Source organism: Mustela lutreola, chromosome 12 (genome assembly GCF_030435805.1).
Source record: "Mustela lutreola isolate mMusLut2 chromosome 12, mMusLut2.pri, whole genome shotgun sequence".
In the NCBI taxonomy this organism is placed as follows: Eukaryota; Metazoa; Chordata; class Mammalia; order Carnivora; family Mustelidae; genus Mustela; species Mustela lutreola.
Window position 1 is genome coordinate 10,394,816 of NC_081301.1, and position 25,493 is coordinate 10,420,308.

At 43.4% G+C, this 25,493-nt stretch overlaps 1 protein-coding gene across 1 annotated transcript in view; it reads left to right on the forward strand.

The window, feature by feature from the left end:
* Positions 1 to 25,493, forward strand: part of PSMB7 (proteasome 20S subunit beta 7) — a 64,500-nt gene that overhangs the window by 23,853 nt on the left and 15,154 nt on the right. Inside the window, exon 6 of the mRNA XM_059143013.1 lies at positions 11,108 to 11,166. Coding sequence (XP_058998996.1) covers positions 11,108 to 11,166 — 59 coding nt within the window. The remainder of the gene's footprint in view (positions 1 to 11,107; positions 11,167 to 25,493) is intronic.

Sequence of the window (25,493 nt, forward strand, 5' to 3'; positions counted from 1 at the left end):
GAGCAAGAGCTGGATGCGGGGCTCGATCCCAGGACCCTGAGATCATGACCTGCGCAGAAGGCAGAGGCTTTACATGGGTATTATGTTTTAACATTTACTCTGCTGTGGAATGCCAGGAAATGAAACAACTGGAAACCAAAAATCCACAAAAGTTGGATTATGCGTCTTGCTTCCTGGCTGCTGTGAAGGTGGTATAAGCCAATAGATGGTGCCATTATGTTAGAAAATGAGAAAATATTTACTTCTAAAATTCCTCATGGTGTTGCAGGGTATGTAATTTAGCCACCCCTCACCAGTTCTTAATCTGTTTTGATTAGAGTGACTTTGTTTTTGATTCCATGTAAAAAAAAACATTTAATGCCTCTTGTGGGTAAAATTGAATTAGTGTAGATTCCTGTTTTTTTCTGCTCTGAGATTTACCATGATATCTTTTCTGACTTGAGTTCAGTCCTTAGCCTACAACCAGGTAAAAGCCCTTGCCAGACATACCTTTTAGAACAGTTAAATGCACTCCTTGCGGTTCTAAGTTCTTTGCTTTAGACCCCGCTGCAGGGAGAGGGAGGCTAACTAATTCATCTTTACTTGCTCTTGTTCTAGAATTGGGCCAGAATTGGCCGTGCTACAGAAAGGTGCCTTTGTACTCTAAGAACCTAGTGCTCAATTTTGACTTGCTTATAAGACAGACTACGTGGAAAGTCATTTTATGCATCAGAAGACTTCTCACTGTGGAGTTCATAGAGTGGGGGATTTGCTGTCAGCCATAACGGCCATGACTAGCTTTGTGACTCTGGGTAGGTTCCTTCTCTTGTCTGAACTTAGTTTTTTTTCAGCCTGTAAAATGAAGATAATACCAGCTGGTCCATAGATGGATTCAATGAGAACATCGATGTACCTGTGCTTTGCACGTTTTGTTCAGTACGTAGGATTTCTTATCGTTTGCACACGGGTCTACGGACAAGATAAATCTTTACTGATTTATCTTATCTTATCTGGGTATGTTTTATAAATTATTAAACTCTGTGGTTCTTTGTCCTTGAGAGTTCTGAGGGGGCATGAAAACCTGAGAAAGGTCCGCAAAGTGGAATAAACTGCAGTTTGGGAAGTTACTTTGAAATGTGAACCAGAGCAAAGGATGCCTTTGAAAGACCTGTCATTTCCAACTGCCTTGAGCTCCTGCAGCAGGAGGGAGCACTGTGTGCCCTGTGCTCACAGTGCTGAGTGTGAGAGCCTAGTGATATGGGAGACTGAGGAAGGAGAGGCCTTTTTTTTTTTTTTTAAGATTTTTATTTATTTATTTGAAAGATAGAGATCACAAGTAGGCAGAGAGGCAGGCAGAGAGAGACAGAGAGAGGAGGAAGCAGGCTCCCCGCTGAGCAGACAGCCCGATGCAGGACCACATCCCAGGACTCTGAGATCATGACCTGAGCCGAAGGCAGAGGCCTTAACCCACTGAGCCACCCAGGCGCCCCAGGAGAGGCCTATTTTAAGGTAATCCTCATCCTCTGTCTTATCCCCTAAGCATTGGGTTGGGTAACTCCTTTGTTGGAAGGAGAACAGTTGTCTGTCCTCATACCTTGTAGAGTTTCTTAAAAATATGTTAATAAAACAAAACTTCCACTTTTTAGGCCTGGATTCCCTGTTTTGTTAGTCTTTGCTTAAGAATAAGTGTTTTATAACCTGTCATGTTGATGAGACATTGCAGTTGCAATTATAAGAAAAACTCTGGGGTGCCTGGGTGGCTCAGTGGAGTAGGCATTTGAGGTTAGGTGTCTGACTTCGGCTCAGATCATGATCCTCAGGGCTGTGGGATTGAGCCTGTGGGGAGTCTGCTTCTCCTTCTCTGGGTGCCCCTCCCTCCTCTTGTGCTCTCTCTGTCTCTCAAATAAATAAATAAAACCTTAAAAAAAAAATCCCTGTTTCCTTCAGGTGCTCTTAGATTATTTGATTTGAGTAAAATTTAACTCCTTTTGACTTAATTTAGAAAAGGAACTGCATTTTTTAAAATTAGTTTTTGAGTGAAAAATGTTATTGGGTGCTTTCAAAATGTATTTCTAAGCATATTAAATGGAATAATTTATTTTTATTCATTGGGAATAAAATGTAGACTCTTTGACATTGAGGTACATTTGCTGATGAAAAGGAAGCATTCTTCCCCCTCACGAGGGGTTTAAATGTAATACTCAGTGCTTACTCAGGAGTGAAAACATCAAATTAAACTGTTTATGCTGACAAAGGACAAATCTGGATTTCAGCAACCCATGCAAGATTGTCTGATTGCTTGGCCTGCCTCTCCTTGAAGCTTTTGGCCAGGACTTATAATAAAATGTGTGCATACAATTAAACCATTTCAAGTCGGTGTCTGAGTCTTCCCGGAGTGAGGAGAGGTGCTCCACTGCTCTCTAGTGGCTGAATGTGGTCCCCTGGCAGCAGCTTTGCTTTATACCCATAAATCAGCTCTTCACACATTGGCAGTGTTGGTCTCCAGAGCAGGCACCAATACCAGGAGATTCGTCCTCTTAGACAGGAACAGAGTGAAAAATGATCCCGATCCATGGGTCTCTAGAAAGCACCAAATTTTACCCGGGTCGGGTGGCCACTTGACTAACAATGAGCAAGTGTGAGTAAGCACTCTGTCAGAGAGAGCTGACACTGATGGATTAGAGTGTTCTGCGTGGTACTCTCCTACCGCTGCCTACATCCTACACCTTGGCAGGCCACAGTGGCAAACAGGTCCTCGGGTACCTCTGACGGCCCGCTCCTTAGCAGAAGGAGCAGCTTTTTTCCTGAAAAGATCTGGTTAAATTGATTTAGGGAAAAGCAATAGAAATCCATTTCCTGCTGCCCGTCAGAACTTCGTGACTTTGAGAAAAGAAATTTTGAAGACCTCTGTGTCCATTAAAACCGCCAGGCCTGGAACTTGTTGAGAATGATGATATAAAACAGCTCCTGGAGGACGGGGACTTTGTCTTAGTGTAATTACAGTAGCTAGCCTTTATTGAGCTTTTACTCTGTGCCCGACATTCTGCTTTCCGTGCGTCACGTCCTGCAGGTTGCCCAGCCCCCCCAGTGAGGAAGGCACGTTCTGTCCTCTCCCCCTCTCATGGGGGGAGAAGCTAGGGCTGGTGGGGCGGGTTGCTGGAGCGAGGCTTCTGGGAGGCCGTCTCCCTCTTCTTGAGGTGGCGGTGCCTCCTGGAGCAGCTTGCAGGGATCCGAGCACCTCAGTGCTGGGCTGGAGAGTGACCCCGGACTGTGCTGCCTCCTGCACAGCAGTGCGTGCCCGGAGCCTGCTCCCTGCTGGACTCCTGGGATGGTTGGTTGGAAGGAATGAGTGGGAAGTTGCCCTTCTAAAGCCTGGAGCCACGAGACCTAGGTTTGGATCTTGGCTTCCCTCCCTACTGACTGTACGGCCTTCACCAGCTGAGCCTGCCTTACCTGGTCTGTAGAAGGAGGAAATTTCTACCTCACTTGAGTTTAGGGCCTGGGACCTGAAAGGCTCCCGATAAATGCTTTCCCCTTTTCCAGTTTGGGAGTTTGTAAGCATGGACCTTATTAGAAAAAGCAAATTTCTACCTGCTGGCTTTCAGTTCCTTCTAGAAATTTGACTTAGAGCAGTGGGCTTTAGAAAATTATTTTAGTCTTTTATCGTTTCTTCAGTATATGTCTAAAAACATAGATTCTAGAATTGCTAAGTTTTGATTTAGTACTTGAGTGAACACTATAAAAATACGTGACTCATGTTTTCTCTCTCTTTCTTTTTTTTTAACCCTTCTGTCCTCAAGCCACATTAATGCAGGTGTTCTTGAGGATATGGAACAGATCAAAGTGGTATCTTAGATGGTAAAATTTTCTTGATACATTTCAGATTTTGTCCTGAATTGGGTTGTTCTCTCCGAAAAAGTTAAGTTCAAACTGAACTACCAGTGCCGATAAGCTAAGATCAGAAGTACCTTCAGGGGTTTTAGAAAATGGAGACTAATTTCAGTGTTCTTTTTTATTTAAAAATATTTTCTGAATGGGACTATTTTAAGATAAATACTCAGAACAGACAGTTGAGTGGTATTGCTAAGCAGTGAATGACATCTGTTAAATCATTTAGAACATTTAGCTAAAATCCCAATCTCATTTGAATTTCTGAGCAAAACAACACAAATTAACCATACCCAGATGCGTGCTAATCATTCTCTTGAAATCTGAAGAAAAAGCAATTTAGAAAGCATGCTTTTTTTTTGTGGTAGGGAGCTAAGAAAATAAAGCTGTTTCCATGTTCACTTGGTAATCTTGATTTTAAGCATTTGACTTTGCTACTTAGGAGGCAACACAGTGGAATGGAAGGAGCATCAGATGCTTTTTATTTTTATTTTTTTTTTTTAAAGATTTTATTTATTTATTTGACAGACAGAGATCTCAAGTAGGCAGAGAGGCAGGCAGAGAGAGAGAGGAAAGCAAAGCTCCCTGCTGAGCAGAGAGCCCGATGTGGGGTTTGATCCCAGGACCCTGGGATCATGACCTGAGCTGAAGGCAGAGGCTTTTAACCCACTGAGCCATCCAGGTGCCCCATCAGATGCTTTTTAAATGCAAGATGATATGGGTTCACAGTCTCAGATTTGCTAATCATTGGTTATGTGATGGGGCAAGTTCCTTACCTCGGAGACTGTCTCCCATTTTGTAAGGTGGGACTTCTCGGACCTGCCCTGTCTGAAGAGCAGTCAGAGCCCATGGAACTCGGCTTTGACATTTCTTAAATGCTCTGTGTGCTGTGTTCATTGTGGTCTCTTTAATAGTTCGTGTGCCACAGCATAGACTTCTGGAGAAGTGGGATCTGGCTTGGGGCTGATCTGCTCACAGGACTTCATTATTAAGAGGCTTTTTATGTTTCAGACCATCCGAAGGAAGCCCTCCTAAGGACAGTGGTAGAAAGACATGGTGTGTATATTTGTTTGTGATGAGTGATTGCGGTCGTTCCTTGGAACTGTTGACTCGTGCCTGGGTTGACCTTCAGGCCCCTGTATATGAATTTCAGGAGCGAGCTGCGTGCTGCGGTCGTTAGCAGTACGACCGTGACGGCTGGTGAGGTCTTGAGTCTTTTTCTTTTTCTTTTTAATTTTTCATCCCTGTACCGTGGCAAATTCTTATTTTCTGCAAATTTATTCTTTAAAATACTGCAGGTAATGCATGGTCTTTTGAAGAAAAATAAAGTATGAGTAAACCAAATAGTACCACCCAGATGGAAGTGTACTGTTTTGACTTACGGTTTTTCCAGATTTGTGGAATCTGTATCCTCTAAGCTTAGGTGTTAATACTGCTTTTGAACATGTTTTTGCCCTATTGAATATTTTAACATGGACATCTTCTCATTGCCAAAAAAGTATTGTCATGTTTAATGACCGTATATATAATAATTTTTTGCCCTGTCATCTGATTGTTGGATCTTTGCATTTACCTCTAGCTTTTTTCTTCTTTTTTTGTTAATCTAAACAGTGATCTTTTTATATACATAATTTGCATATTCACCCATTTATTTCTTTAAAATGACTCTCTAGCAGTGGAATTGCTGGGGGGGATATATACCTTTATGCTTTCTGATGGATGTTTCTAAACTGCCCGTTTGGAAAGTTCTCTTCATTTTTGCTTCTACAAGTGTGTTAGATGTTCCTTTTCACTGCACTACAGCCCTGGGTAGGATTCTCCTTAATCTTTGTTAACGTAAAAAGAAAAAACAAAGGTATTTAATTTAAATTCATATTTCTCTGATTACTAGTGCCCTTGAACAGCATTTTTAAGTGTGTACAGGCCGGTGCCTTTTTTCCTTTTTGTCAACTGCTGTATCCTTTTTTCTGTTGCCAGATTGGCATATCTGTGACTCTTTTTAGTTACTAATGTCCTGCATGCTGTCCATCTCTTTCTGAGTTTCGGGGCATAGATTTTACATGGTTTACAGGAGTTGGTCTCTCCCTACCCCACCCTAAGCCCATGGCCTGCTACTAATAAGAACAGATACTTCATTTTACAAGAGTGGTTGGAGCTGTGGCCCCTTGTGGCAATTTTGCCTCGGACCCCCTTCTCCTGGAGGTCAGCAGCATGGGTGACCCACACTGTCATCTTGAAGTGACTCAGTCCCTGACAAAGATGGGGTGCAGACCTTTCTGGGACCCTGCAGGGCATCTGCTGTGGGAGGAATTCTTTGAATGGCCCCCGAACAGGAGCAGCCAGGCTGAGGTGGTGCCTGGCTGATGGCTGCAGTGGGTTGGGGCGTGCGGGGTGGTTCCTGGCCCTCGGGTGGAAGAGGGCTGAGTTGCATGTCCTTCCCTCATCTCGGTCTCTGTGCACAGTCCGGCTGGTGCGGGGCTCGGGGGTCTGGAGCGGCTGTGGGTAGGCGGTGAGCTAGGGAAGGACCGCGGGTGCGGGAGGTGAGCCGGTGGATAGCTGGGTAGCCGCCACTGTGTCCTGTACCGTCTTCGTTCTAAATGCTGGTCACTGATTGCTCCTCGTTTTTCTGTTTTAAAGAGCTTTGTTCTGGAAGCAACACTGGCTACTCAGCAACTGTGGGTGGGCTGAAAAAGGGCAGACTTGGTGGAGGTTGCTAAGGAGCAGCTACATGAAAACTACTGATGCGACGAGGTTGTGGTAGTAAAATGCAGGAGCCCTCGGAGGGCATTTTACTCCTGTGGGATCACAGAGGTTTGGACCAGACTAGGACATACAATATGACATGGTTTTGTGGGTATAAAGCCTTTTTTCCCCCCCTTTTGAACATTGAACTTGCTGCCCGCTTGAGTTTGTCTTATATTCATCCCAGTATGGCAAATTAGGCAATAAATGTTCTTGCCCACTTTATCAAGGCATTTACTGCTATCATCACGCCTTCAGGGCCAGCTCAGAGTTTTCCCCAGCTCCTTCATTTGGACAGTTGTCCTGAAATCAGCCCAGCTTAATTCAGCAGCTTCTGTTTAGTGCTCACTGTGTGCCTGAGACCCAGATACGAAAGGGTGGGCGTGTTGCAGAGAGGAGAGAGCTAACCTCTCCGGGGGCTTGGTCAGGGAAGGCTCGTGGGAAGACGTACTCTCTCTGCCGGGGTTTGCAGGGCGCCTAGGAGTTCTGTGGACTGTCGGGGGGGCAGAGGGCATAGCCTGGGCCAAGGGGGGGGGTTGGCTTGAAATGGTATAATTTAGGAAATTATTCTCAAGTTTACGTTGGTGGGGTTTCAAGTGTGAGGAGGGGGGTCAAGGGAGACAGAGCCCGGGTCCTGGGAGGTCATGCATGTCTCCCCTGAAGTGTCGTGGCATGAGAGAGTGAGTGTCTTCAGTCACACCTGAGACAGGCCTCCTTGCCCTGCGCTTCTGAATCCTGTAACGCTAGACGAGAAGCTTTATCATGCAGTGGGACGGTTAAATGGCCTGATGTGATGTGTGGCAGGGAGTGGGTGCTCCACGAAGTGCTCTGCTTTCTTCCTCCTTGGCTGCCTTCTCCTCCCTACCATTAGCTGGGCTTTTTGAGGGCAGGCCTCACACCCCTTATTCCCAGAGCCCATCCTGCGTTTGTGGAAAGCATATGCCGTCTGGAGCAGAGGCCAGTGTACGCTGTCTCCTGCTTTTCTGTTCATTTCTTCCTTAATGGAAAACCAGAGAGTTCTGACCAACTGTCTGAGGTGACTTTATTTTTGGAATAGAGAATCAGGGTAAATGTTCCTTCATGATTTTTGCCTTGGTTTTGGGTTCGAAAGTGCCAGGTTGGTTTAAGTCAATGCCAAAGTCATGGAATGTCTCAGGGCATTACTGTGGCTTAAAAGTGGGCTATAAGGGTGCGTGGCGTGGGGGGGCGCTCCGTCGGTAAGCGACTCCCTTTGGCTCGGGTCATGATCCTGGAGTCCCAGAATCATGGGCCTCCCGCTCAGCAGGGAGTCTGCTTCTCCCTCTGATCCTACCTTCTCTTATGCTCTTTCTCTCTCAAATAAATACAATCTTTAGAAAAAAGGGGGATAGAATATCTAAACATTTTGCAGGTGTCATGGCTGCTGTACTAGTGTGGCATTAGCCGGGTGGTTTACTGCAGACGGTTTTAAAAACACCTAGGAAGCCTGAGTGAAATGACTGAAGAATACTGGTCTCGTCGAGTTCACCTTCCTTTTTTCTTTTTAGTGGCCAGTTCCTCGTCCCTTCCCGCAGTTGCCTTGCCTTGAAATTATGTGAGGATTTGCGTCTTGTTCTTTTACCTCTTCGGGCAGTTGCAGTCCTATTTGAAATTCTGACTTCAGTGTTCTAATAGACACACGTTCAGGGTTTCCTGGAAACCTGTTGACAAGTCAGGCTACTCCATCTCCTAGCACTTCCACATTTTTCTGAGAAGGGGGCGCCAGAGTCCTCCTTTCCTAACAAGCTGGGAGCAGGAGCTAATTTGCAAGTGACTTAGAAATTGTTTTTAATGTTGAATTTCCCTTTCTTTTCAAGTTTATTTGGAGGATGCTTATCTTTGATCTCAGGAACAGCAGAATCAGGCAGTTTAGCAAGCTTCCGCTTTCCAGAAAGCTTCTCAACATCGTGCACGTGCTGGATAGGTTGGAGTGTGTGTATTGAGGGGTGGTGGGAAAGGGGAAGCAGAAGTACAATGTAATAAAGACCCCTGTGTCCTCTCTTCATTTACCTGGATGGCACCTTCCAGCTCTTAAAAAAAAAAAAGAATCTGTCTCAGTGTGAGAAGCATCCCCACACTGGACAGACACTTTTTGTTCCAAGAGTTTAGATTTAGTATATAATTTCCACTTAAAGAAATTTTGTCTGTAGCATTGTTCTAAGCAGGGAAAAATAAAGGTTGTTTTTTTTTTTTGATAAAGGAAGAATTATTATATTGGGAAGAAAGTATTTTTCATTCCTTAAAATACTGGATGAAGCTAAGCAGAAGGAAATATATGTGCCCAGGAAAAATAAGAGTAAAATTAACTTATTTATGGTGAACTGCCAAAGAAAGAATGGCCCCAGAGAAAAGAACAGGGCTCCGAATTTCTAAGGAAGAATGTCTTTTATGCTAAGCTTGGTTTTTTCTTTTAAAATAATTGATTACAGTTTTCCATAAAGTTGTTTGCTCTTAGGTTACCCACCCTCCCCTGTCTTTTTTTAAATGTTTATTTCAGGCTTCTGGTACTTTTACCTTTGGCTTTTCAGAGGGAGATTCTGGGACCGAGACTGGATAAGGCAAGCCTGCTGTTGGGCACTCTGCGGGAGCATTTGTATCTAGAAGTGTTTTTTCCTGAGCTTTCCTTATTTGCAGTTTTCTTGTTTCTTCATGACAGCTGTCCTTTGTTTTCCTCACAGAACCAGCTTGTTTTTTTACTAAGTCCAAGATGAGTTCTCACCTGTGTCTTAGAACAGCCACTGGGGTTACTTTTTCCTCTTGATCCCCGAATCTCAGAGTAAATGTGTGACTCACAAAATATTGGTGGACTTTGACTCTGTTTTCAGATTTTCAAGGACACATTTATTAACGAAATTCAAAGGTTTGGCTTTGGTGAATTTGCTCTTGCTTATGTGCTGGTTTTATTTGGGTGCACCCTGGTTTTATAGCTGCTTAATTTCTAGCTTCTTTCTGAAGGGCTTTTAATATCTCTTCAGATTCCCCCCCTTTTTCTTTAAAGGAGAAAAAATGGTAAGAGGGGAAAATGGGGCTGCCTTTTGCTCCCAAGCCTAAATGAATAGTCATTGCTTGTAATACCGGTCTACACTTGACGCTTCCTACTGCTTTAGATGTGATGTATCCAGTGCTGTGAAGGTAATGATCCTCAACCACAGCAATATTCCATAACAGGAGTATCTGTCATATTCGTCGGGATTACCATGTTCATTGATTTGTGTCTGTAAATCTGCTGTTTCTACCCTTTAAATTTGATCTATAATTGGACCTCCTTAAATGGTTCAGAGAAGGTAGTCTGTATTTTCTCAATGCAGCGTGGCTGTCAGCTTCTCCTTTTTCATTATACATTCAGCAGACTTGATAAAATCAGCAGGACACCTCATTTGAAACTGTTTAATCGCTGCCTTTTTCCTTTGCTAAAACCATTGAGGTGGTCAAGCGGTGTACACAAATCATTTTAAATAGAAAATATGGTTTTCTCTGTGACCCAGCTAAATAGATAGTGTTATGCAAAACAAGTTAAAAAGTAATAAATGCCAAAAAAATCTTCTAATTGGAGTAAAAAATTGTGGGCAACTCTATCCTCTCTCCAAAAGTAGAGTATCCTGAAATATTGCAGGACCTTGTAAAGACAAGATGATGGTTTTCTAAAGATTCTCTGGTTTCTGAACAAAGCAAGTTTAAATTTTCAAATAGTGCTGAGCTGCCTTTTACATCCATTCAAAGGGAGCCCACACTTATTTGTAACGCCTTTATATCCTACTTTTGTAGGGGATATCTGCCTTCTGTTAATATCTATGCAGCATAACCTTTCAGCCATTTGCTATTGTGATAATAAATTTTTGTTTCTTTGTCTGTCATTTTGTCTACTCAGCTGTTACTCTTCAAACTACGAACTAAAAATAATAGCTCCAAATAAATGCCACATAATAAAGTGTTTTACAGTGGAAGCTGGAATAACCTGGTGGCTGCGGCTCGCCGTCCTTATTACCATTGCTGGTGCCGTAGTGTCTTCCCCGAGTGTCAAGGTGACTCTACCAGGGCCAGCTCATTAAAACAATCTATTCTTTCTAACGGGCTTGGTACTTAGCACTATACCCAGCAGCCTGCCAAGGCACAGTTGTGAAGCACAAGACTCACAGCATAGCATGTATGAAGTTAATGTGGCATCCACTTTTTAAAAAAATACCAATTCTCCATAAGCACATTTTCCTGCTTTAGCATTTTATTGTGACTAATTTACAATTACTCCTGTCAGTGGTGAGAGTAGGGCCAGTTGCAGGTTTGCCCGAGACGGTGGTAAGTATGACCTCAGGTTTTGGAGGAGCGTTGTTTACCTGGTGGATGTGGCCCTAGAGGATCAATACTGACACTGTGCTCAGGCGGGACACTGGGTTTGGTGCACCATTTTTGCTGCCCCGAAGTAAACTTGGAGGGAGAAGCCGGAGTGGGTGGATAACACTAAAGGTCCATCTTTTTCTTTCAGGTTCTGGCTCCTTGGCAGCAATGGCTGTGTTTGAAGATAAGTTTAGGCCAGATATGGAGGTACGTAAGTCCCTGCAGTTTTCTTCTCTGTCACAGGTTTTTCCAGCTGTGTGTCGGACATTGGCAAGTTGACGGCCGGTTTCTCCAGAGCTTGTACAGCACTGTTGTTAGCTGGAATGCTCTTTGGCACAGGTCACCTTGTTTGCCGAGAAGACTGGTTGGTTGGGAGAGCTTCGTTTCAGAGTGGCCCTGCTGTGCCCTCCCTTAGGCTTGGGGAGCCAGCACTGGTCAGCCTCTCGCTTTGGCCTCTGGGCTGTCTGGGATCTTCTTGGCTGCACATGCTGCTGCAGCGTGGACGTTGTGTTGTGCACTTGGCTCTCTGTGTCTCGGTATCTTGAAATGATGAGGGTTTTTTTTTGTTTTCTCACTGAGAATAGAGAAACTAGGTCTTTGCGTGACACACAGACCTGGTCTGAAAATGGAAGCAGCTTAAAAAGCTCCTATAGATTGTTCTGCATCTGGAAGAAGAGGGGGACAGGACTCGTATGTGTAGTGGAGTGTTCTCAGAGGGTGACGGATCTAGTGGCGCGAGTCTGTTTGTAAGAGATCCTTTGTTCTGTCTTCTTTGGTGGTGGGGGAGGTGGTACCTTCTGAATGGCATCCCACCTGTCTGCTTTAGTGATGGGTGTCCCCTCCCCATTGGGCAGCCTCCCCACCCCCTAGATCTCCAGGAACAAACCCACCAGTCTTCCGTTGTCACTTTTGAAGGGGTGTTCAGTGTGCTTGGGTACTTGATGGTACCACGTTATTCCTCCGCCGTGCTTATCTCTGCTGCTCAGCCAGCTCGTGGGCACAGAGGTCCTGTGAAGTCAGCCTTCATTGTCTGCTCTTGGTTTTTTGATCGCTGTTAATTTTGTGATGGTGCATAGCAACTTGTTTTCAACAATTAGTAGGCTGTTTATGAGTGGTTTACCCTATTCTTTAATATGTAGGCATCTGCTGTTTCTGCCTTTGCAGTATTGTTTTGTTCAGATACCAGAGGATGTCTCTGGGAATTACTTTCTGACAGTGCTTTATGCCTAATCATCTTTGGAGGAGATTGCATATTTAAATATTTTGTTCCACCAGCTCGTTGTCTTTAGAGCACCAGCTGTCATTGGAACTCTGAAGGTCTCTCTGCCCTTTAGGTTTGGGCCAAGTGCCCTGAGAGCCAGAGGATGTAGGGTTGTGGATGCTGCCCATCCAGGACGGGGGTTTCCTGCCAGAAGCTTCTCTGCCTTTGGTGCGTGAGGTTAGCACACGTAAGTGACTTGGTCACTGATGGCTGGATTGCTCTCCTTTCTTGGACATCTACCAGAATTAAAACCTATGACCAAAGGTAGGATTTAGCTGGGTGTTTTGTAGTAAAAATAATAGTGTCTTGCTCCAATTAAGAATAGTAAACAGGTCCAAGTATCAACTGTAAATGAGATTAGGATTCTGTTCTCATTTCTCTGTGTGAAAATTTATTCTTATCTCAGCATTATTTTCTGTTTGGGGTTCTTAAGTACAGAGGAAAAATAAGATGTACTAGGTCACCTAAAAAAGAAAAATCAAAAGAAAAAAAAAAAGTCTCCCAGTCTCCAGTCTAAAGGAGAGAAGTTCGTGAGTCTTCACGTATCCATTAGAACTAACGAAGGTATGGGGAGAAAGACTCTGATGATTTTTGTTTAGAAAATCACCTCAGGAAAAAAAAAAAAAAGAAAGAAAGAAAAAGAAAACCACCTCAGTAATGTCAAGCCCTCCTTTAAACCACATTAATCTTTTCAAATTTTCTTGAGAGCTTTATCTATTTCCAATTGATTGGAACCTCTATATGTTAGAGACAAATGAGAATTGCAGAAAAAGTTGAAAGCATGAGGTATATTAAAAGTGACTTAACGCTCTGCTAAAGTAATTTTACATTATTCAGAGTTTGGATTTGAAGTGATTCAAAGGCCATGAATTTAATATTGCTGTGATTCGAGGAAGTAAAGGGACATGTGATCTTCCCTTCAATAAGATTTGTGGTATCGTCAGTCTGGAGAATGTGGTCCTTAGATCAATTTTATATGCCGCTCAAACCACTTGATGTTCTGTATCAGCTGTGAGACCTTGAAATCGCCTGGCCAAATTCCCATTTCAGATTGATTAGTTAATTTTACAATTTCACGTGACTGGTTTTGGTCACGGAAGTTGTTGAAACTTGACGCGGGCTGACAGTGAACACAATCGCTTTATTGTAAAGAAGGTAGTACCTGCTTCGGTACGTAATAATGTAACAACTGTCAGGAGATAATACTTAAAAAATGTACAGGGCCGTTGATAGATACGAAAAGAATTTATTGTGAAGACCACACCGCTAACTACTGGCCACCTTGCTTTTTGGGGGGAAGATTAAATGATGTGCTTTCCGTGGGAGGCTGAGTCTGGCTGGGGAAGTTGAGAGGATGTTTTAATGACTTCTTTGTTGTGAAAGAGAATTCGTCAGGGTGTCATTTCTGGCTCCGCATTTGCGTAGAACTTGTGGAGACATCTTGGTTTCAGATTTCCCATCTTTATTTTCCTTCTTTCCAGGAAGGCTTTCTGTCTTTCTGTGACAAGAGGTCCTCTATGACTTTTCTTTCTCACCTCTTTTGAGACTGTAGGGTTGGATGGCTAAATCTGCTTATTTCCTTCCAGTATGAGAAAGGATTCTGGACGTGTCTCACGTACAAACTAGGAGAGCGTTGCTGCCTCTCAGATCTTACATGGATTGCCAGGACAGGAGCTGCTGCACAATTCACGGAGAATTGCATAAGAAAGGGACAGTTTCAGGCTATCATAATTACATATTCTTTGCCAAACAGTAATTTTTAGTCCAGACTTCTTAAACAAACTCTTGGCTTTATTGTTAGAACAAATCAATTAGAGGTAGCTCAGAGTCCACCCCCCGCTTTTCTTTCTTTCTTTCTTTCCTCCTGCCCTCCCTCTGTCCCTTCCTCCCACAGCCCTGTGCTTTGGAAGTGCTAGTCCTAGACGGCAGTATTTGTGGGATGAAAGTCCCTATCTCCTTAAAAACCTTTATTGTGTTTTCATTTTCTTCAGCTTCATAGTCCATTATGGTAGCCAGCAACCACATGTAGCTATTGAGCATTTGAAATGTTTTTTCTAGTCTGACTTGAGAGTGCTTTAAGTAGAAAATGCACACTGGATTTTAAAGACTTAGTACAAAAAATTTAAAAAATATATTTCTTTGGGGCACCTGGATGGCATAGTCAGTCAAGTGTCCGACTCTTGGTTTCAGCCCAGGTCATGATCTCAGGGTTGTGAGATCAAGCCCTGCATTGGGCTCTGTGCTCAGCGGGGAGTCTGCTTGGGATTCCCTCTCCCTTTCCCTCTGCCCCTCCCCATCATGGGCACACATGCATGCTCTTTCTTTCTAAAATAGATCTTTAGAAAGTATGTATATATTTGATTAATGTGTGTTTTCATTGCATATTGAAGCAGTACTACTTTAGGTGTATTGGGTTAAATACCAGATAAATTACTATTATTATTTTTAAAAAATTTTATTTATTTATTTGACACACACAGAGAGATTGCAAGTAGGCAGAGAGGCAGGCAGAGAGAGAGGAGGAAGCAGGCTCCCCGCTAAGCAGAGAGTCTGATGCGGGACTTGATCCCAGGACCCTGAGATCATGACCTGAGCTGAAGGCAGAGGCTTAACCCACTGAGCCACCCAGGTGCCCTTAAATAACAAATTATTAAAATTTAATTTCACTTCTATTTATTTAAGATTCTACTTACTCACCTGAGAGAGAGCATGTGTGAACACGATTTGGAGGAGGAGTGGAGGGGGAGGAGAGAGAGAGAATCCCTTGCAGAGTCTGCACTGGGCACAGAGCCTGACGTGGGGCTTGATTTCACAACCTGAGCTGAAACCAAGAATCAGATGCTTAACTGACTGAGCCACCCAGGCACCCCTATTCTTACTTTTTCAAATGTAGCTACTAGAAAATTTAACACTATGTATGTGGTTCACAAATTTCTATTGACAGGATTAGGATAGCATTGAGCTTGTCATTTGACATCACATTTAAGTTTTCTGCCTTATCCAGGTGACACCTGTACTATTATTTTTCTTGAGAAATTTTTAAATAAATTAATTCACTATTTTTAATAAATTGAGATATCATTTATATGTAATAAAATGCATGGATCTTAGCTGTATAGTAGATCTTGGCATTTGTAATTCATTTCTTTTGTCAGTTCACTTTCTCTTCCCTACAACCACTTTAGTTCACCTCTTTAAGTTAAATTTTGTTTCTAAATATAGTATATATCTGTGAAGTCCTGGGTTTGATGCACTGGTTATTTTTTTCCCTGAGACACATGAATGTGAGTACACACTATTAATATAAATAAAAAATATATTCATGTGTCAGCCATTGTGTGCAGGCTCAGGGGTATGAGTATTAAACTTGGAGAAACCTAGGGCTCCGTCTCGCTCCGTCCCCCACAGCCCCTCTTGCCAGCTTGCTGTTGTTCTGCGCTGGGTGTGCTTGCTCGGCATTGAGTCCTCCCTGCTGGCGTCAGCCCGCGGTGCAAACGTGGCTTCTTCATTTGTTTGTGTTCTTGTTGTCCATTGTACACACGTGTCTCATTGTTTTATGGCTGTTTGGGGGACATCTGCCTCACTTGCCCTTGATGGGGGAGAGCCTCGAGGGCAGAGGCCATGACACCGTTTCTGCTCTTTAGCTCATGTTCCGTATGTGCTGAGCTGAGACACAATAACCCTGCCCTAAAGCAAACTCTGAGTCATCAAAAACCACCTGGGAAATGGAGGGGACTTTCTCTTCTTCCGATCTGGAAAGTGCTGCGCGTTTTTCTGAGATAACCGAGGAAGATAACTCTACACTTCTTAAGTGATCCACAGCACTGGGGCGCAGTCAGCAGAGCCAACACCCGCTTAAGTACACAGGCAGTACCGAAGATGGGCAAAGGGCGCATGCGCATTGGGAAATCATGGGCCAAAAAGCAGAACAGGGAAACCCAGCGGGGCTTCATGAATGGTTAAGACAGGCCTCTGCTGTTTCAGGTTATCGGAGCCAGTGACTTGCCTCAGGTGAAAGCCCTGGCTGAAGGTTGCCGAGAAACTGCCGGCTAACCCTGTGAGTTTAGGAGTCCTGACAGTCTCCACAGATCTTCACCCGGCTGTGACCCTGCCCCTGCCCTCAGTGGTCTTGGAGCTTTCATTTTGTCCTTCTGTCCTTAAGGGTTAGCCTGGAAGGCCTCCGAGGGTAGGAGCTGTGCTGCTTCTTCCTTCTCTTTCCTTGCACCTGGCGTGCTGACTGCTGTGCGGGAGGCATTCAACCGGTGTTTGTTAAGCAAGTGGATAAAAAGGTGTCAGAAGCAGCTTCACTTAGTCGTTCCCAGCTTAACCCTCCTTTGATACAGTTTGATAACTTCGCCTTCACTGTTGATAATACTGAGCTGTCATAGCAATGAAGGTAGAAGACGTTGTATTACTTCTGCTAAATCTCCCGCCTTATTTTTATCAGCAAAGGGGGTTGTTTGCTATGTATTAGCAGAAGAGTGGATTTGGAAATGTGTAAGTTGACCTAATGACAAGGGGTCAATTATATGAGAGGTTTGTTTTTGGTGATGCTGGATTGCATGGAGCCATTCCCCTAGATTCCCCCCGCCCCCATTGTTAGAGCTGGTATAAGAATTAAGCCAGTGACTTGCCTCGTTGTTACCGATAGGCTGGCTAGGCAGGAAACTAGTGATAACCACACTGTGGCCTTTTGAGTCCATTTTCCAGTTAAGTTTAAGGAATTTGACCAAAATACCCAGGAATATGGTGTTAGCTTTGTGAAGGTATCTCGAAAATTGCTAAAATCACTCACGTAAAAGCAGATTTGAATTTAAGGCAGGAAGGGAATTAAGGGAGCGCGCTGGTAACTTCCGTTAGTCTGCCTTCCATCCTGTTTCTTTGTAAGGAGGAATGTTTTCGTTTGGTCCAGTGAGAAATTTAAACTCTTGACGATTATAATTCATTAAAACGGGTAGAAGATTAATATTTAGTCTGTCAAGATCAATACTGTCCCCTCTTTGCACTAATTGTCAGAATAGCACGCGAGGGCCGCTGAAGGGTAGTGGTGTGCGGCAGGACCCTGACATCACAGGGAGACGATTCAAAGGCAAACTGTCCTGCACCCTCTGGTATCGACTTGCAAATTAGCATCTGGAATCTAATTAAACAAGCTTAATGAAAGTAGCAGCTGAATGCTGCTGGAAAAGACAATCAGCTTTTTTCCCCCTCTCTGATACATATTCTGTACTATTGAAGTTGGTCACCAAACACATCGTGTGAGCACAGTTAAAAAAAATTAGCATTTATTTGAAGAATAGAAACTGTTTTTCATTCTGTTATGCATTTGGCGTGCTCTGGCGTCCCATGAGAGCCATGCCACAGCAGATAGTGCACAATATTTATAAATCCATGACAGGCAATAATAGCAACTTGAAAAATTCTTTTGCTAGAATCTCAAGTTGAGAGCTGCCAAAAGCGGAGAGGATCAGATCTGCAGTGGCAGCTGCTGTGCCCTACAGTTAGAATTCTAGACTTTGAAGATGCTCAACTTAAAGAAATGAAGACTGCAGGCTTAGCCAATTTTTGCAGGTTTCTAGAGCTCTGGCTCTCTGCCTTTTGAAGATGAGTTGCTGAAGCTTCTACCACTGCCTGAGGCGTGCTAACACCAGCAGGATCTTTTTTTTTCCCCCCCTAGTCTTAGTGTGTCTTCAGTTTTAAGTAGCACATGCTTAGTCAGTGCCAACTGTGATGGTCCTTTCTCTGGTCACAATACTGAGGGATGAGCTCTTAGCCTCTACCCTTCAGAGAGGAGCCACGAAGATAGATGGTGACGTGTACAAGTGCCACTTCAGCCGTCTGATTTATGGAGTCATATTTCATCGCGCAGCAAGTGCTGGCCTCTAGAGAAGCCCTTATAGATTGCTAAAGATGTGAGCAGCTCTCACCCTAAAGGCTTGTGGTTACCTCGCAGACGTGATGCCAAACACCTAGCTATCGAAGAAACAGAATTAATTTGTCATTCCGGGCAGCAATAGATCCACTTTAAATAATGAAAGAGTTCATACCTATGTGGTGTCGTGACAGCACATCTTCGAAGTAACTGTGGTGGGTTTTTGTTTTTGTTTTAAGCCTGGTAATAGCAAGACACCGAAGTTGTAGATTCATCTCTGCTTTGCGAGATGGACAGTAGTGTTAAGAGAGCTGCATTATTTTGATTAAAAAGGAGAATTTGTTCAGCTTGGCACAGAGACTGGTCCCAAAGGAAAATATAGAGCGTGGGTTCGGTGTAGTCACGTGGAAAGGGGAATGGGAGTTTAGGAGCTAGAGGATTGGGCTGTGAGTCTGTTTCCACTGTCCTTGTAGCATGACTCTGGGCAAGCCACGACCCAAGACTGTTCGTCTAGAAGATGGGGATCCCGAGACATGCTTGAAGGTTGCTGTCAGGATTCGATGTGGTCTGTGAAACACCTTAAGATGGTGGCTCGCACGAAATTGGCTGTAAAATACAGTAGCTGCGCCTGTTTTTCCATCATTCAGTAGCAGGATACAAACATCCCATAGCAACGACTAGTACAGTCAGCCGTACTTGCATCAGGCTTGGAGATGATAGCGTAATATGGACAGATGGGAACCTTCTTTTCCATCCGAAAGCTTAAAATCTGAGACAGACTTATGTAGAGGTCATAGTGACAGTAGAGGAAGCCTGTGTAACACATACCAGAGGCTATGGAAGTATTTGGCTTTTTGCAAGGATGAGGAAGAAGGTATTGAAGATACAGTCATCACGGTAGCTAGTGCTTGTGGCGTGCTGGTACACTGCAGTGGACTCTGTTCTAGCAGCTTCCTCGGCATTCTCTCCTTTACCCTTCAGTAACTGTGTGGGGTCTCAACTTTGTTAGCCCCATTTGGTGGAGAAGAACAGGAGGCTGCAGGGAGGTCAGATACCTTGCCCCAGGACCCAGAGCTATGAGTGATGGAGTCACTGAATCCTGGTCGGTCTGGCTTTAGAGCCCTCTGGTGTGATCCATCACTCTACCATCCTGCCTCTCTGCTAGGCCTCCGAGTGTCTGCCCGGAGAGTGGGGAAGGCATCTTACTCCAGATGAGCTGAGGTCTGGGCTGCTTGGGCTGTTCTTCTCTCTGACGAGGGAGCCAAACGAATATCAGTGGAGGTACGCAAGCCTCTTCAGTGAGCCCAGCGATCGGAAGGGACCCTGGAATAGAAAGACACAAGGAAATACAGAGATACTGGGAGATATGAAAAAGTCACTTCGCTGTGAAAAATATTTTTTTCTTCTCTTTGAATTCATCAGATGAATCTGCTGAATTCATCCTTTTAACCCTCCTTCACCCCAAATACCTTTTGATTGGTCCCCCCCAAAGTTTTCAGATATTCACAAGAGAGCTGTTTTCTCTATATAGCTTATGTTCAGATGGCATAGACCTCTTCAGATTTAGTAATGAGACCAAGAAGTCCTTAAATATTGGTGAATGGCATTTGTCCATTTGAGACAAATCATGAATAACTTGAACAAAAATAAAAAAAAATAAGCAAGACTATCACATTTGAATAATGAGGTGCTCTTTTTTTCCTCAACTGCCAAAACTTTTTAATCTTTGTCAACAATTGTTCTGTCCTCCGTCTTATTTAGGTTGCATCTGTGCGACTCTGAGCTCAGGAGCCCTGACAAGCGGCATATGAATTCTGTATTCATTAGTGATCTTGATCCAAATGCCTCTGTCCCTGCCACGAGGGCTCAGGTGTGGAAGCTGCTGGCTAATCCCACCAGCTGACATTCAGAGGTTTAATGACTCCATAGGAAGGTGGCCACTCGCTGGGAGGGTTGCTGGCGGGACCCACACAGCAGACAGTGGAGATCAAGGAGGACTATCAGTGTTGAGCCGGAGCACCTTCCTGTGCGACTTGAACCCTGTTGGCATCAAACGGAGTTTTAAGTAAATGCAAAATTAAAAAAAAAAAGCTGACCTTCGATAGCTCTCATAAACAATGGTTTTTCTGTCTGTATTGATATTGATGGTGTTTAAGACTTTTTCTTGTTGCACTTTAATGGATATCAGCTTAATGAGCTTAACTTGACACACTTTTCCCAATTTTTAGATCTTAAGGTTATGTTTGTCTGGTTGCTACATCTGTAGGGATCTTACGTATGTCTGGGAAAAAATATAGAGAGCCAAAATTCTTTCTTATTAAATGGTTTTGAGGATCTGTGCTGACGTTTTTGCTTATTGTGATCTCTGGCTTTGAAAACATACTGTTAGAATGTGAGTTTTTTGACTTGTGACATGTCACAGGATGTTTTGATTCCTCTAGTCTAAAAATGCTGGATGCCTTTTCTTTATATAGTAGCTTCATCGAGATACAATTTACATCTGTACAACTTAGCTACTCTAAGTGTACAGTTCAGTGGTTTTTAGTATATTCTCAGAGTTGCGCAACTATCACCACAGTCAAATTTAGAACATTTTCATCACCCTCAAAAGAAACCCCGTAACCACGCAAGTCATCCCCACGTGCCCTCAGCCTTCCCAGCCCTGGGCAACAACTAGTCTCCCTTTGTCTCCAGAGACTTGCCTTTTCTGGACATCTCATGTAATAGGAATCATAACAATACAGGGTTTTTTGTGACTAGCTCTTTTAACAAAAAGCTCCTTTAATAAAAATATTTTCGTAATATTTAATCCATGTTACAGCATGTGTTGTTACTTCATTCCTTTCTATGGTTTAATAATATTCCGTTGTGTGGACATACCACATTCTATCTACCTGCTTGTTAGCTGATGGACATTTGGATTGTTTTCATTCTGGTTGTTATGCATAATGATGCTGTGAACATTTGTGTACGAGTTTTTGTGTGGACATACATTGTCATTTCTCTTGTCAGTCCCTTGGAGTGGGGTTGCTGGGTCATATGATAACTCTGTGTTTAACCTTTTAAGGAACCTTCAGTCTGGTTTCCAAAGTGGCCAGGTCGCTTGATGTGTATTAGATGTAGTAAGTTGCGTCTTTATTGTTCAATCAAGATAATGTATTACTTTTCTTCAATAATTTTCTCTCTGGTTGTATTTAATGTAAAACAGTAGTTTTTTTTTAAATTAAGATTTTATTTATATTTTTATTTGAGAGAGAGCTAGCGAGCATGAGCTAGGGGAGGAGCAGAAGGAGAGGGACAGACAGACTCTGTGCCCAGCTTGAACCCATGACCCTGAGGTCATGACCTGAGCTGAAATCAAGAGTCGGACACTTAACTGACTGAGCCACCCATATGCCCCAGCATTAGTTTTTTTTTTTTTTTTAAAGAGATGTCAGAACCCAAAAATATAATCCCAGGGGCCCAGTGTAGGATTATTCTTAAGTAGTGATTTCCAGTGGAGTTAAACAGTTAATTTTAGAAATGATCAGATATTGAAATTGGTGTAATGATTCCATGGGTGATTCGGAGAAACACTTTCAGCTTCTAGAATAGATGATGGTGAGGAGACACTGTTGATGGTTAGAGCTTCTCACCAGACTCAATATTTTGAGTTGTCACCCGTTTACAAAGTAAGTTTGTTCTCCTGGGTTTGAGCTCTACTGAGCCAACTTTGGAGAGATAGGAAAGGACTTCTTGAGTTAAGGTTATTCCCTTGGATCTTTTCCTTTTGTGGTGTTGTATAAGGCAGGTGGATGTTTTCTTTGGTCTTTCTCCTGATAATTCAGGAGCAGGACTTTGCTCCCTTTATACAGAGTTTAGAATTTCACAAGTAATTGCTTCTCTCCCTCTGATTCTGTAGGATTGCTTCATCTGCCTGACTTAGGAATGGCCACTTCAATGTCTGTTCGTCTGGCTGAGTCTGTGTGTCTTCCGTATCTCTCTGTCTTCAGATCCTCAGTTAATAGGTGTTGGGTGGCTATTGTTTCCATCCTTGCCCTTTTATTCTGCCTCTGATACAAGTTGAAGTTCAAAGTGGGGAGTGTTTTGGGGAAGGGGCAAAGGAGATTCTTTTTTTTTTTTTTTTTTTTTTTTTTTTTTTTTTTTTTTTTTTTTTTTTTTTAAAGATTTTATTTATTTATTTGACAGAGAGAAATCACAAGTAGACAGAGAGGCAGGCGGAGAGAGAGAGAGGGAAGCAGGCTCCCTGCTGAGCAGAGAGCCCGATGCGGGACTCGATCCCAGCACTCTGAGATCATGACCTGAGCCGAAGGCAGCGGCCCAACCCACTGAGCCACCCAGGCGCCCCAAGGAGATTCTAGAAAGAGTCTTAATTCTTCCCATTTAGCTTCAAGAAATCAAAGAGGATTAGATAGGAGGAGGCCCAGCAAAAAAGGTGTAGTTTACCGAAATCTCCAGTGAGCTAGGAATGGATTCCTCTGGATGCCAGGCATCTAGAATTCATGAGTCAGCAGATCTGAGAGAAGTGACCCTATGTGAAGTTTGAAGTCCTCTACCGCCAGATCTCTGAGGCCTGCTGCTGAAGGTACTACAGGTGCTGCTCTGTGGTTACTGACTTCGAGAAGTCTTTGTTGATTTTTCTGCCAGAAATCTTCCTGTGCAAAATTTTTTTCACACTGTGCTGTGTACACACGGAATTTCCTTTTCTTGTAAAGTCAGTATGTAATCAGTCAGCAGGTACTTATGGGTGCCCGCTGAATGCGAGGCGTTACACTATGCTTGGTGCTGTGGTCTGGAGGTGGTATTGCAGGAGGCCGTTCTGTATGACGGTGGAAATTCCTTCTACAGCTGTGGACCGAGTACATTGAAAAGGAGGCATTATTTTACTCTGTGGTAGATAGGTAATTATTTGTGATGCATTTCTTTGGAGCAGGTGTTCCCATTTGAAATGTTTTCACTTTACATATTTCCTATAACTGAGAAAGGCAGGGGGAGATACTCCGTATAGGAGAAATATTTCACAAAGTATATTGCTTGCTGCACCTGTGGCAAAGATCCAGCAGGCAAAATGTAGCTTCTTTGTGACCTGCAAGTCTTTAATTAGAGAGAGGCAAGAGCTAGATTCCGGTGTTGACTAGAAATAAGTGTTTCGTGACTTTCAACTATATGAGTAGAATTAAAAGGAAGTTTTGTTAATATATTATTCTACATCATGATATCACAGAGAAAATGAACTTCTTTATTCATCTCTTACCACATTGGTCAAAGGGCTAAGGGTCTCAGGGACATAATTTAAGACACTAAAAATGTCACCTTTATGTGCGTTGTCCTTTTCTGTTACTCAAGCAAGCCAGGCCAAGATTGGACTGCCTCAGCTCCTTGGGAAAAGAAAGAAAAGGCACTCTTTTATTATTCACTGATTTCATTCCATCCTGGAACTATTATTTTATGAAAATTTTGCCTCCTAACCCCTTACTGAACAGTGGCTTTCAGGAGAAGAGGGGAAACTCCCCTGAATTTCACTGTCAGAAGTAAGTCTCTGTGTCAGGAATCCAAGAGGTCGTCTGTGGTTAGAGGCTGGCAGCTCTTAAACAATGGATTTCCACTTTTCTTGTGTGTCGGTTAGAGAAATACAAGAAATGAAATATAGGACTGAGTGTTATTGGATGGTAGCTTAGAATCTTATAAGTTTTGCCTTGGCAGGTAATTTGGCATAAATTGTTAATGTAAATCTGGGTTAGTGGTGAAGACGTTATTTTAGTAAAAAAGATAAACTGCTGATTAATTCAGCATAGAACTCAATTACAAATTGGAAGTGTCTCTGCGGGACTCCCGGACCCTAAAGACAGCAGATGTTGAATTGATACTCCAGCATATTTCACAGTGGTATGAAATATTAACATGGTTTATTATACTTGTGTGGTGTGTGATATCAGAAAAGGGGGAGGCGGTGGGCATGTGGGTGTGCAAAGCAGCCGCACGTTACACATTCGCTAATACACACTCAAGCGTGATTAAGAATCGTAGGAAAGTTTCTTCTTTTTTTAAAGTGAAATAGCTCTGGAAAAATTAAGTGTAAAATAACACTTGGAGATCAATACTTAAATGTGGTGCCTGTGTACGTTTATGTTATACCTGTAAATGAACATAAAATAAAAATGCTAAACTTACATTACATATTTAAATGTTAAATGGGACCACTGCTGCAAGAGAAAGGGGGACTTGAGCACTTGATCTGTATTTCAGTAACTGTCAGCTTGCATGGCTTGGGGAAGTTTTCCTGGGCTGCTGTACTATTTTTACCTTCTGATCTAGAACATATGGTAATTTAATAATGCCCCTGTAATTTGCATAGGCAGAGAAGTTTTGTTTCACAGTTTTCATAGATCTGTATCAACTCAAGGGGGGAAAAGTCGGCAAATACGATGTATCAGAAGAGCTGAATAAATGGAACTGCCAATATTTGAAGGGATTAGCAATTTTTAAGAGGCGTGAGAGTGAAGTTGGCTTAGATGAGATATTTCAAAGCCATTACTACAATTACAAGTTTTTTTTTTCTTTTTCCCTCTTTGCATCACAGCCTAGTCTAGATTTTGCTAGCTGAAGTAAAAACTGTTCCAAAAATCGCCAAATGAATATGGTCAGAATGAACATAGCCTGGATACCTTCTGCCGTTATAAAGGCTTTAAAGAATGGTGCTTTCTCAAAAACATCGAAATTGGCAAAGGCAGAAGGGCCGTGGGCGAAGAAACCAGAAGTTTCTTGGTACCTACATCACCAGAAGAACATCTTTTATATCCCCATTGAGAAAGCCTTTTGTAAACTGTTGTGAGGCGGGGGTCATTCAGAGGTGTGAAGGGCGGCCTTGTGCTCCATTCATCCAAGTTGTACTGATCTCTGGCTGGGTGCCGAGGTCTCTGCGAGGTTATGAGCCATGGTCTCTCCATTTACAACTTAGTGGGCTGGACCGGCCTACGGGCACCTACTTGAAAGTGCGGTGTGAAAAGCACAAGAAGGGTGCATCTGTGGGGGGCGCAGAGGTAACACAGAGGGGGACTGGTGGAGTCTGGGGACTTTGGGATGGCTCGAAGTGCATGTGACTCCTTGCTTGAATTTTTTGTCTTGGCGTTTGAGGAGGGGTGGGACAGGGAGGCTGCAGAAAAAGAGAGACCGTGGGGCATCCCATCATGCGCAGAGGGGCAGGGCTGGGGCGGGGCGTTGGGGAGGAAGCGCCTGCTCTGGAGGAAGCGCCAGTTTTTTCAGTTGTGGAACCCTGGAAGTTTGGACAGCTGAACATATTTGGAAATAGGAAAACGAAACTCCGGAGGGTGTCCAGAGTTGTCTGGGTGGTCATTTCCTGAGTCGGTGTGGCCTTTTAATTAGCATCCGCTCTTCAGTGTG